This window comes from Mobula hypostoma, chromosome 12 (genome assembly GCF_963921235.1).
Source record: "Mobula hypostoma chromosome 12, sMobHyp1.1, whole genome shotgun sequence".
NCBI lineage: Eukaryota > Metazoa > Chordata > Chondrichthyes > Myliobatiformes > Myliobatidae > Mobula > Mobula hypostoma.
Window position 1 is genome coordinate 115,150,105 of NC_086108.1, and position 13,154 is coordinate 115,163,258.

General features: G+C 48.3%; 1 protein-coding gene across 3 annotated transcripts in view; it reads right to left on the reverse strand.

Moving 5' to 3' along the window:
• The window catches only part of rnpc3 (RNA-binding region (RNP1, RRM) containing 3), a 58,669-nt gene extending 55,428 nt beyond the window's left edge, over positions 1–3,241 (reverse strand). The window contains exons 1-2 of one of the 3 annotated variants that reach the window (XM_063065078.1): positions 3,128–3,241; positions 1,945–2,113 (exon numbers count right to left, since the gene is read on the reverse strand). In XM_063065078.1, coding sequence (XP_062921148.1) covers positions 1,945–2,109 — 165 coding nt within the window. In that variant the 5' untranslated portion in view covers positions 2,110–2,113; positions 3,128–3,241. The other 2 variants (XM_063065080.1, XM_063065079.1) reach the window with 2 other exon arrangements.
• Between the last annotated feature and the right edge of the window lie 9,913 nt (positions 3,242–13,154).

The window sequence follows — 13,154 nt, forward strand, 5'->3', positions numbered from 1 at the left end:
GACTATTTTGTATCGGTCTTCACGGTGAAAAGTTATGGAAGCGATGGGAGGTGTGGACCTGAATACAATAGCTATCACTAAAGAGATAGTACTGAGCAAACTTGTGGGCCTGAAGATAGATAAGTCCCCTGGTCCTCATGGAATGCATCTCAGGGTACTGAAAGAAATGGCAGAGGTTATAGTTGAGGCTTTGGTGAAAATTTATCAAAATTGAATAAGACAAATATCACGCCACTATTCGAAAAAGAACGTAAGTAAAAGGCAGGTAACTATAGGCCAGTTAGCTTAACACCTGTAGTTGGGAAAATGCTTGAAGCTATCATTAGACAAGAAATAGCAAGGCATCTGGAAAGAAATGGATCCATCAAGCAGATGCAGCATGGATTCAGCAAAGGCAGGTCCTGTCCGACAAACTTACTGGAGTTCTTTGAGGATATAGTAAGTGCAGTGGATAGAGGGGAACAGATGGAAGTTATTCACTTGGATTTCCAGAAGACGATCGATAAGGTGCTGCATAAAGGACTTATCCATAAGATAAGGATGCATAGAGTTGAGGATGATGTATTAGCATGGATAGAGGATTGGTTAACTAATAGAAAGCAGAGTTGGGATACATGGGTGTTACTCTGGTAAGCAACCAGTGGTGAGTGGTGTGCCATAGGGGTCGGTGCTGGGCCCATAACTGTTCACAATATATATTAACGATCTGGAAGAGGGGACAGAGTGTAGTGTATCTAAGTTTGCTGATGACTCCAAAATGAGTGGAAAAGCAAATTGTGCAGAGGATATGGAGAGTTTGCAGAGATATAGATAGGTTAATTGAGTGGGCAAGGGTCTGACAGATGGAGTACAGTGTTGGTAAATGCGAGGTCATCCATTTTGGAAGGAAAAATAAAACAGCAGGTTATTATTTAAATGATAAAATGCTGCTGTGCAGGACAGGAGTGCTTGTGCATGAATCACAAAAGGTTGGTTTGCAGGTGCAGCAGGCTATCAAAAAGGCAAATGGAATGTTGGCCTTCATTGCTAGAGGGAATAAGGTTATGCTGGAACTCCTAGGGTACTGGTGAGGCCACACCTGGAGTACTGCGTGCCGTTCTGGTGACACTGAACGATGACCAGTTCTGGTCTCCTTACTTGAGGAAGGACAGACTGGCTTTGGAGGCAGTACAGAGGAGGTTGATTCCAGAGATGAGGGGGTTAGACTATGAGGAGAGATTGAGTTGCCTGAGACTGTACTCGCTGGAATTCAGAAGAATGAGAGGAGATCTTATAGAAACACATAAAATTATGAAAGGGGTAGATAAGATAGAGGCAGGAAAGTTGATTCCACTGGTAGATGAGACTGGAGCTAGGGAACATACCCTCAAGATTCGGGGGTGTAGATTTAGGACAGAGATGAAGGGGAACTGCTTTTCCCAGAGTGGTGAATCTGTGGAATTCTCTGCTCAATGAAGCAGTGGAGGTTACCTCAGTAAATATATTTAAGAAAGGTTGGATAGATTTTTGCATAGTAGGGGAATTAAGGGTTATGGAGAAAAGGCAGGTAGGCGGGAGATGAATCCATGGTTAGATCAGCCATGATCTTATTGAATGGCAGAGCAGGCTTGACAGGCCAGATGACCAACTCCTGCTCCTATTTCTTAAGTTCTTAAAAAGAGTTTCCAGCTGAGACCCTTTATCAGGAAGGGCCTCTCGTTTCTCCACCATTTGAGGTGTGTGTGTGCGTTGCTTTGGATTTCCAGCATCTGCAAGATTTTCTCATGTTTGTTTGTCTTTGTTTATGCATAGTTTTTCATAAATTCTATTACATTTCTCAATTTTTCCTGTAAATCCCTGTAAGAAAGTGAATCTAAAGATAGCATATGGTGACAGTTATGTACTTTCAACAGTCTCCCTAAAGTTCAACGTGTAGAGTTTTAATGGTGTTTGTTAAGACCTTACCAGCCGGCCTTTGTCCGGCAAGACTCGAACCGATTCTGCTCCAAAATACTTCAGCAGATCCACCTTCTCAGTGCAGGTCAGCTCGGACGGGAGATGTCTGACCAGGATGGTCTGGCTGCTTTTGATGGGAGGGGAGGTGTTCTCGCCAGAGCCGGGACCAGCCATGATTCTGGGTGACCAACACATAGTGCATGTAAGCATTCGGGAACAGGACTCGGAGAAAGTGGGAAGGGCGAGGGAGTGAGGAGATAGCTGGGGTGGGGGAGGGGAGTGGTGAGGAGGGGATGGTCGGGAGCGGTGGGGAGGGGAAAGCAGGGCCAGAGGAGGGGAGCAGAAGCAGCAAAGGAAGGAGAAGGAGGGAACAGGTAGTAGATGCTGGTACGATGGGGAGGGGCAAGGGACGGAGATAAGGGAACAGTCAGGGCGATGACGGGGGAGTTGGATGACGGGGGAGGGGGGATGATGGGGAGAGGGATGATGGGGGAGGGTGATGATTGGGAGGAGGAGGATAATGGGGAGAGTGGGGCTGATGGGGAGGGGGGATGATGGGGGAGGGTGATGATGGGGAGGAGGATGATAGGGAGGAGGATGATGGAGAGGAGGATAATGGGGAGAGTGGAGATGATGGGGGAGTGGGGATGATGGGGAGGGGGATGATGGGGGAGAGGGATGATGGGGAGGGAGATGATGGGGAGGAGGATAATGGGGAGAGTGGAGATGACAGGGGAGTAGGGATGATGGGGAGGGGGATGATGGGGGAGAGGGATGATGGGGGAGGGAGATGATGGGGAGGAGGATAATGGGGAGAGTGGAGATGACGGGGGAGGGGGATGATGGGGGAGAGGGATGATGGGGGAGGGGGGATGATGGGGGAGAGGGATGATGGGGAGAGGGATGATGGGGAGAGGGATGATGGGGAGGAGGATAATGGGGAGAGTGGAGATGATGGGGAGAGTGGAGATGATGGGGGAGTGGGGATGATGGGGAGGGGATGAAGGGGGAAGGAGATGATGGGGGAGGGGGTGATGATGGGATAGGAAGGTTGATTGTGGAGGGGCGAGATTGGGGATTGGGGGATATAAAGCACCTCCTCAGCCCAAGACCGATTCAATCGCTCCCCATTACCGCCGCTCTCTTTCCCCCTCCCTACTCTCACGAACTACTTCACCCCCCTCACACTCACCGGAAGCCGCTCCGCGAAGCTCTACAACCACTTACTCGCAAACCTCGTGCCTTCCAGTGACGCGACTGAGCCGGCAACCAATGAGCGTGCGATAACCTCAGGCCCCCCCCCCCCAGCTCCGGAGCTGAATGACAGCGGCAGCAGTGGGCCCGCCTTCCCGTGCAGCAGTGAGCGACAGGGAGCGATGAACACATGACGCAGAGCGGGCGCTCGCCCCGCCTCCCCGGGCGCTGTGAGTGACAGCAGTTGACCCCGCCTCCCCGGGCGCTGTGAGTGACAGCAGTTGACCCCGCCTCCCCGGGCGGTGAGTGACAGCAGTTGACCCCGCCTCCCCGGGCGGTGAGTGACAGCAGTTGACCCCGCCTCCCCGGGCGGTGAGTGACAGCCGCCAGCCCATGTTTCGGAGCGGTGGCTGCTGGCTGGCGTTAACTTCGCGGGTTCCGGCGGAGCCTCACTTGCAGTGGTGGGTGCAGTAACTTCTCGTAGTGATAAAACAGACGGATGCCCCGTGGGGGTTTGCAAACATTCCACTAGTTACAGCAAAACGCTACAGATGCTGCAGAAGTGACACAGATATTCTGATGAAAAGTTGAGATCGCACTGAATTACAGGAAGGGTGTGGGGGTTTTGGAGAGGATGCAAATGAGGCTCACCAAGATGTTGCCTGGATTACAGAGTATGAGCTATAAAAACTTGAAGAAATGGGTTGTTTTAAGAGAGACTCTTAGATAGGTACTTGGAGCTTAGAAAAATAGAGGGCTCTGCAGTGGGGTAATTCTAGGCATGGTCTGCACAACATTGTGCTGAAGATTTATGTTGTCTATGTTTTATGTTTTCTCTGGAGCGGCCGAGGGTGTGAGACAACCTGACAGAGGTCTATAAGTTGAGAAGCTGTAAACTCAGCCTGATCTGCGGTGGGCTCTAGCCTCCCTACCATTAAGGACATCTTCAAAGGGTGATGCATCAGGAAGGCAGCATCCATCATTAGGCATGGCCTGGATGGTGAGGTAGCCCCCATAGTGAGGTAAAGATCGTCCCCACCCAGGACATGCCCTCTTCTCATTACTATCATCAAGGAGGAGGACCAGGAGCCTAAAGATCCACACTCAATAATTTAGGAACAGCTTCTTCCTCTCCACCATTAGAATTCTGAACATTCTCATGAATTGCATTCCATTTCTGCTAAGTTAACAAATTTCACGACACATAATAAACCTGATTCAGATTTTTATTTATTATATACTCTTATTGTAATTTATATGTATTTTAATGTATTGCACTGTATTGATGCCAAAAACCAACAAGTTTAAAAGTTCAAAGTACATTTATTATAAAAGTATCTATACTACATACAACCTTGAGATTTGTATCCTTATAGGCAGCCACAAAACAAAGAAACCCAAAAGAGCCCATTAAGAAAAGAAAACCATTAAACTTTTACCCAATGTGTAGAAAAAAACAATTTGTGCAAACAATGAAAGTAAGCAAATGACACTGAGAGCTGTAGTTTTGGAAGTGATTCCACATCCATGAACCCAGTCACAACGGATCTAGGCTACAGCCTCGGATCAGTGCAGAGACAAGTTAGCGTTGGGGGCAGTGAGCTGAACACCAGCCCATCCCTCTCTACTGGCCCGGACACCCTGACCCTTTCAATCCGACATGGTACTTAAAAACCTGATTCAGAATTCCTGGAATTTTCCCATTCAAGGGAGGGGTCACCAAGTGGGAAAGAGCTGCTGATTTGTAAAATATTCACCAGCATACAGTGCAGAAACAGGCCTTGTGGCCCACATCGACCATGATTTGTATCTAAGCTAGTCCTATTTGCCTGAGTATGGCCCTTATCTCTCTAATGTAGGGGTTCCCAACCTTTTTTATGCCATGCATCCCTATCATTAACAGAGGAGTCCATGGACCCCAGTCTGGGAACCCTGCCTTTCCTCTCCTTGTACCTGTCCAGATGTCTTTTAAATGTTGTTAATGTACCTGCCTGAACTGTGTCATGGGAGGTCGCAGGCCCAGCTGTGAGAGGAGGAGGGTTGGGCATGGGGCGAGCAACCTCATCGATAAAAAACCCAGAGCTACAGAAACACCAATGCGAGATCGAAAGACTCATCCCTGGGAAAGGAAAGATCTGTGAAGATTGGCCGCACTCGGGGACAACGTGAAAGACTGGCTCAAGACAGAGCACTCTGGCGAGCAGCTGTCAGTGGCCTGTGCTCCCGTAGGGGTGATCGGCTCCCGTAAGGGTCATGTGCTCCCGTAGGGATGATCGGCTCCCGTAGGGGTGATCAGCTCCCGTAAGGGTGATGTGCTCCCGTAGGGGTGATTGGCTCCCGTAAGGGTCATGTGCTCCCGTAGGGGTGATTGGCTCCTGTAAGGGTCATGTGCTCCCGTAGGGGTGATTGGCTCCCGTAGGGGTGATCGGCTCCTGTAAGGGTCATGTGCTCCCGTAGGGGTGATGTGCTCCCGTAGGGGTGATCGGCTCCCGTAAGGGTCATGTGCTCCCGTAGGGGTGATCGGCTCCTGTAGGGCTGCTGTCAGTGGCCTGTGCTTCCATAGGGGTGATGGGCTTAAGAAGAAGATACCTGACTCAAACACTTCCTCAGGCAGCTTGTTTCATATACTGACTACCCTCTGAATAAAAACGTTGCACCTCAGGTTCCTATTAAATCTCTTCCCTCTCACCGTAAACACATGTGCAGTGACAGGAAAGTAAAGCTGAAACCTTACATTGCTGAGTGATAATAGAACTGATTCAGAGAGAGGGAGAGTAAATTCTGTTTCTGGGGTGGAAATGTCAGGTGCTAAAGGGTAGAGGATTATGTTGAGGGAGGAGTCTAAGAGCAAGAAGATTTTTCTAAACACAGACAGTAGTGGGTGACTGGAACGTGCTGGGAGACGGTGGAAGCAGATACGATAGTGGAGTTTAAAGGCATTTAGACAGGCGCATGAATGTGTGGGAACGGAGGCATGTGGATCACACGCAGGCAGATGGGATTAATTTAAATTGGCGTCAAGTTTTACAGACGCGTCACTGGCCATAGGGCCTGTTCCTGTGCTGAGATTTCCATGTTTTGCTGAAGTACAGCTAAATGAGGCCCAGTTTATTATTTCTAAACTTTGCCCATCACTGCAGTTTAACCAATCAGTCTGGATTTACAGTGTTTACTTGTACACACTTTAACATTACAAATAACATTGAAGAGAAGTTTGAATAGGTACATGGATGGGAGGGGTTTGGAGGGTTATGGTCTGTGTGCGGGTCAATGGCAGTGAGCAGAATAATAGTTTGGCACAGACTAGATGGGCTGAAGGGCATGTCTGTGTGCTGTAGAGACTAATTTTCCATGACCCTTTCGATATTTGGGAGATTTTGGCGAGAGTCTCAGGATTTCCTTCCTTTACTGAGAAGCTAAGAGAGAAGATTACAGAACAGTACAGTGTGAGAAAACATTACAGCACAGTACAGTATGATGCTGTGCTGACCTTTCCACAAACTCCAAGATCATTCCAACCCTTCCCTCCCACATAGCCCTCCATTTTCCGATCATTCATGTGCCAATCTAAAAGTTTTTGAATGTCTTTAATGTATCTGCCATCACCCCTGGCAGTGTTTCACACACCCACCACTCTGTGTAAAAAAAATCCTCTGACACCACCCCACTCCCATTCTTTCCTCCAACCTCCTTAAAATTATGTCACCCACATTAGCCATTTCTACCCTGAGCTGTCCACTGGAACTATGCCTCTTATCATTTCACACACCTTTCTCAAGTCACCTCTCATCCTTCATACTCTCCAAAGAAAAAAGCCCTCGCTCTCTCAAACTATCCTCCGGGATAATTTGGGAAGTGACCCAGGAAACCTCCTATCCTGGCCAGTAATTCAACTACTTTTGTATGGTTTCGCTATCAGACTTTAACCCACTCAGAATCTGTGTCACCTTCCTCACCGAGACTCTGGCAGCTTGTAGCCCGGTGCCATCGGTAAGGGGTTTGTCCCTCATCCCTGTGAGCAGATGGGTGCTCTGGTTTCCTCCCACAGTCCAAAGACATAGCAGTTAGTAGGTTAATTGGTCATTGTAAATTGTCCTGTGATTAGGGTGGGATTAAATTGGTGTGTTGCTGGCGGTGCAGCTTGTAGAGCTGGGAGGGTCTGTTCCACACTGTATCTCGAAATAAATAAAATAAAATCATCTCCGTTACTGAAGTAAAGTTCTCCATCAGACCAAAAAGGCTGCGAGTGAACGGCTGATTTTCAGAGCCAAGGCAGTTTTTACCACTTGGGGTAAAAGAGAGGTGAGACTGAGCAGGCGCGTGACATCAGCCAGTAGAGCGCGAAAGGTTTAAAAAGAAGACTGCCATATCCAGCAGGCAGCGTTCAGAGTGGGCAGCAGAGTGATAGGGCTTTGGCTCAATGGGCTTAGGTGGTAACAGGACGAGGGGAGGTAGGTTTACCTGTGTTATTTGCAGAAAGGAGGAGGTATGTGTGTGAGCTCAGTTTTCTGTGCTTGGTGTCAGGTGTGGGAGGTCCTGGAGTCTCCCAGTCTCCCGGACGGCCTTATCTGCACCAGGTGTGTCTAGCTGCAGCTCCTGGAGATGCAGCTCAATGACCTTCGCCTGGTCAGGGAGAGCGAGGAGTTGATAGAAAGGAGTTATAGGCAGGCTGTCACACCGAGGCCACAGGAGACGGACAAGTGGGTCACAGTCAGGAGGGGGAAGGGGAAGAGTCAGGTACTAGAGAGTACCCCTGTGGCTGTACCCCTTGACAATAAGTACTCCTGTTTGAGTACTGCTGGGGGGGAGAGGGGAACAGCCTACTTGGGGGAAGCGACAGTGGCCGTGCCTCTGGCACAGAGTCTGGCCCTGTGGCTCAGAAGGGTAGGGAAAGGAAGAGGAAGCCGGTAGTGATAGGGGACTCTATAGTTAGGGGGTCAGACAGGCAATTCTGTGGACGCAGGAAAGAAACTCGGGTGGTAGTTTGCCTCCCAGGTGCCAGGGTCCGGGATGTTTCAGATTGCGTCCAAGATATCCTGCAGTGGGAGGGAGAACAGCCAGGGGTCATGGTACATATTGGTACCAATGACATAGGTAGGAAAAGGGAAGAGGCCCTGAGAAAAGAGTACAGGGAGTTAGGAAGGAAGTTGAGAAGCAGGACCACAAAGGTAGTAATCTCCAGATTACTGCCTAGTGCCACGCAACAGTGAATGTAGGAATAGAATGAGGGAGGATAAATGCGTGGCTGAGGGATTGGAGCAGGGAGCTGAGATTGGATCATTGGGACCTCTTCTGGGGCAGGTGTGACCTGTACAAAAAGGACGGGTTGACCTTGAATCTGAGGGGTACCAATATCCTGGCGGGGAGGTTTGCTAAGGCTATTGGGGAGAGTTTAAACGAGAATTGTTGGTGGGTGGGAACTGAACTGAAGAGACTGAGGAAGAGGAGGTTGGCTCACAAATAGGGAAAGCCTGTAGACAGTGCGAGAGGGAGGATAGGCAGTGATAGAGAAGGGATGTGCTCAGACCGAAGGTTTGAGATGTGTCTATTTTAATGCAACGAGTGTTGTGAACAAAGCAGATGAGCTTAGAGTGTGGATCAGTACTTGGAGATATGATGTGGTGGCCATGGCTCAGGGACAGGAATGGTTACTTCAAGTGCTGGGTTTTAGATGTTTCAGAAAGGACAGGGAGAGAGGCAAAAGAGGTGGGGGCGTGGCACTATTAATCCGAGATAGTGTCATGGCTTCAGAAAAGGTGGATGCCATGGAGGGATTGTCTACGGAGTCTTTGTGGGTGGAGATTAGGAACAGGTAGGGGACAATAACTTTACTGTGTGTTTTTTATAGGCTGCTCAATAGTAACAGGGATATCGAGGAGCAGATAGGGAAACAGATCCTGGAAGGGTGTAATAATAACAGGGTTGTCATGATGGGAGATTTTAATTTCCCAAATATCGATTGGCATCTCCCTAGAGCAAGGGGTTTAGATGGGGTGGAATTTGTTAGGTGTGTTCAGGAAGGTTTCTTGACACAATATGTAGATAAGCCTTCAAGAAGGAAATTAGGAGAGCCAGAAGGGGCCATGAGAAGGCCTTGGCGGGCAGGATTAAGGAAAACCTCAAGGCATTCTACAAGTATGTGCAGAGCAAGAGGACAAGGCATGAAAGAATAGGACCTATCAAGTGTGAAAGTGGGAAAGTATGTATGGAACCGGAGGAAATAGCAGAGGTACTTAATGAATACTTAACTTCAGTATTCACTATGGAAAAGGATCTTGGTGATGGTAGTGATGACTTGCAGCAGACTGAAAATCTTGAGCATGTAGATATTAAGAAAGAGGACGTGCTGGAGCTTTTAGAAAGTATCAAGTTGGATAAATTGCTGGGACTGGATGAGATGTACCCCAGGCTACTGTGGGAGGCGAGGGAGGAGATTGCTGAGCCTCTGGCGATGATCTTTGCATCATCAATGGGGACAGGTGGGGTTCCGGAGGATTGGAGGATTGCGGATGTTGTTCCTTTATTCAAGAAAGGGAGTAGAGCTAGCCCAGGAAATTATAGACCAGTATGTCTTACCTCAGTAGTTGGTAAATTGATGGAGAAGATCCTGAAAGGCAGGATTTATGAACGTATGGAGAGATATAATGTGATTAGGAATAATCAGCCTGGCTTTGTCAAAGGCAGGTCATGCCTTACTAGCCTGACTGAATTTTTTGAGGATGTGACTAAACACATTGATGAAGGAAGAGCAGTAGATGTAGTGTATATGGATTTCAGCAAGGCATTTGATAAGGTACCCCATGCCAGGCTTATTGAGAAAGTAAGGAGGTATGGGATCCAAGGGGACATTGCTTTGTGGATCCAGAACTGGCTTGCCCACAGAAGGCAAAGAGTGGTTGTAGACTGGACATATTCTGCATGGAGGTCGGTCACCAGTGGAGTGCCTCAGGGATCTGTTCTGGGACCCTTACTCTTCATGATTTTTATAATGACCTGGATGAGGAAGTGGAGGGATGGGTTAGTACGTTTGCTGATGACACAAAGGTTGGAGGTGTTGTGGATAGTGTGGAGGGCTGTCAGAGGTTACAGCGGGACATTGATAGGATGCAAAAATAGGCTAAGAAGTGGCAGATGGAGTTCAACCCAGATAAGTGTGAAGTGGTTCATTTTGGTAGGTCAAATATGATGGCAGAATATAGTATTAATGGCAAGACTCTTGGCAATGTGGAGGATCAGAGAGATCTTGGGGTCTGAGTCCATAGGACGCCCAAAGCAGCTGTGCAGGTTGACTCTGTGGTTAAGAAGGCATACGGTGTATTGGCCTTCATTAATTGTGGAATTGAATTTAGGAGCCAAGAGGTAATGTTGCAGCTATATAGGACCCTGGTCAGACCCCACTTGGAGTACTGTGCTCAGTTCTGGTCGCCTCACTACAGGAAGGATGTGGAAGCCATAGAAAGGGTGCAGAGGAGATTTACAAGGATGTTGCCTGGATTGGGGAGCATGCCTTATGAAAACAGGTTGAGTGAACTCGGCCTTTTCTCCTTGGAGCAACGGAGGATGAGAGGTGACCTGATAGAGGTATATAAGATGATGAGAGACATTGATCATGTGGATAGTCAGAGGCTTTTTCCCAGGGCTGAAATGGTTGCCACAAGAGGACACAGGTTTAAGGTGCTGGAGTGCAGAGGAGATGTCAGGGGTAAGTTTTTTACTCAGAGAGTGGTGAGTGCATGGAAGGGGCTGCCGGCAACGGTGGTGGAGGCGGATATGGTAGGGTCTTTTAACAGACTTCTGGATAGGTACATGGAGCTTCAAAAAATAGAGGGCTATGGGTAAGCCTAGTAATTTCTAAGGTAGGGACATGTTCGGCACAACTTTGTGGGCCAAAGGGCCTGTATTGTGCTGTAGGTTTTCTATGTTTCTATCAGTATCCCAGCCACATGCTCCACCTCCGTGAGTCTTATTTCTTTTATCAAGGAAATCAAGAACTAGAGGAATGAGGTGTAGGTTGAGAGTGGAGAGATTTAAAAGGAAACTAGGGGCAACTTCTTCTACACAGGAGACAGCTTGTACATGGAGTGAGATGTCAAAGGGGTTGAGGCAGGTACAGGAACAACATTGAACAGGCACTTGGGAAAGGTTTAGTGCAGGGGTTCCCAACCTAGGGTCTATGGACACCTTGCTTAATGGTATTGGTCCTTGCATAAAAAAGGTTGTGAACCTCTGGGTTACAGACAGGCAATTACTGGCAGCTTTGGTTGGAAATCAAGAGATTCTGCAGCTGCAGGAAATCCAGAGTAACCAAAGACTCTCACAGATTTCTACAAATGTACAATGGAGAAACTGACTGGTTGCATGACTGTCTGGTATGGAGGAGCCACTGCACAGCAGCAGGAAAAGCTGCGGAAAGTTGCAAACTAAGCCACGCCTGCCCACACCCCCAGCATTACAAGCATCTTCAAAAAGTTTCTCAAGGATGTGGTGTCCATCGCCCAGGACATGCCCTCTTCTCATTGCTACCATCAGGGAGAAGGTACAGGAGTCTGAAGACACACACTCAACATTTTAGGAACAGTTTCTAGCTGAGGTGGGAATCTTTGTCAGCATGGACCAATTGGGGCAAAGGGTCTGTTTCTGTGTGATTCGAGCCCTTTTCCTGTTGAGATGACAACAGAATATGTTCACATTCCTTCTAATGCTTCCTTCCACACTTCACTCACACTCTCTCTTTGCCCCTCTTATCTCCATTTTCACCTCTCCCCTGCTGTTTTAGTAATTCTGCAAATCAATGTGAGAGGGAGGGATTAGGTTGATCTTGGAATAAGTTTCTGTCATTCTCTCGATGCGCAGTAGAGATCATCCTAACAAGCTACATCAGTGCACAGAACGGAGACTGCACTGTGGCAGACAGGAAGACTCAACAACAGGTAATCAGTACTGCCCAAAGCATCACGGGCACCAGTCTACCCGCCATCAAGGGCATATATACAGAACGGTGCCAGAAGAGGGCCAGTAACATCATGAAGGATTCCACCCTCCCTGCTCATGGTCTGTTTGTCCCACCCCCATCAGGGAGGCGTCTAAGCAGCGTCCACACCAGGACCACCAGACTCAAAAACAGTTACTTTCCCCAAGCGGTAAGGCAGACCAACACCCCCACACACTAACCAACTCCTCCACTACTTTATCACTTCCTGTCAGTCAATGAATCTTAAGGGGACATATGCCTGACTTGCCTCCCTGCTGGTCGGCATCCCATCGATGTGGCGAGGGGAGAGCGTGGATTAACTCAGAGAGTCGCCGATCTCTGCATCAGCCATATTGCAGGCAGCACCCAGTCAACTGGAATCAGAATGGATTTAATATTATCACATGTACTGGGATATAGCGAAGAGCCCACACACCAAACAGAAGCTGCCATTGCACAAACATGGAGACAGGCCCTTCAGCCAATCGAGTCTGTACTGACTGGCAAGCACCCGTTATCATTGGGCAGCAGAGTAGCATAGCGGTTAACGTAACACCTTACAACACCAGCGATCAGGGTTCAATTCCTGCTGCTGTCTATGAGGAGTTTGTTTGTTCTCTCTGTACCAGATGGGTTTCCTCCATATACTCTGCTTCCCTCCCACATCCAAAGACGTACGGGTCAGGGTTATAAAACTGTGGGCATGCCATGTTGGCACTGGAAACATGGTGACATATTGGGCTGCTCCCAGCACATCCTCGGACTGTGTTGGTTGTTGACACATTTCACTGCATGTTTCAAAGTCCTGCACATGACAAATAAACCTCATCTTTATCTTTACATTAATCATGGAAGCACAATGCACAGAAATATCAGCCTATTCTGTCTGTACTGACAGGCAAGCACCAACAGAAATCAAGGAAGGACACTGCTCAGAAACATGGCGTTTAGATAATTTTACAGAAACGTGTGTAAGCATTCTGATGAAGATTCTTGAGTCCTAAACAGGAACTTTGCTTCTCTCTCCACAGACACTGCCTGACCTGTTGAGTGT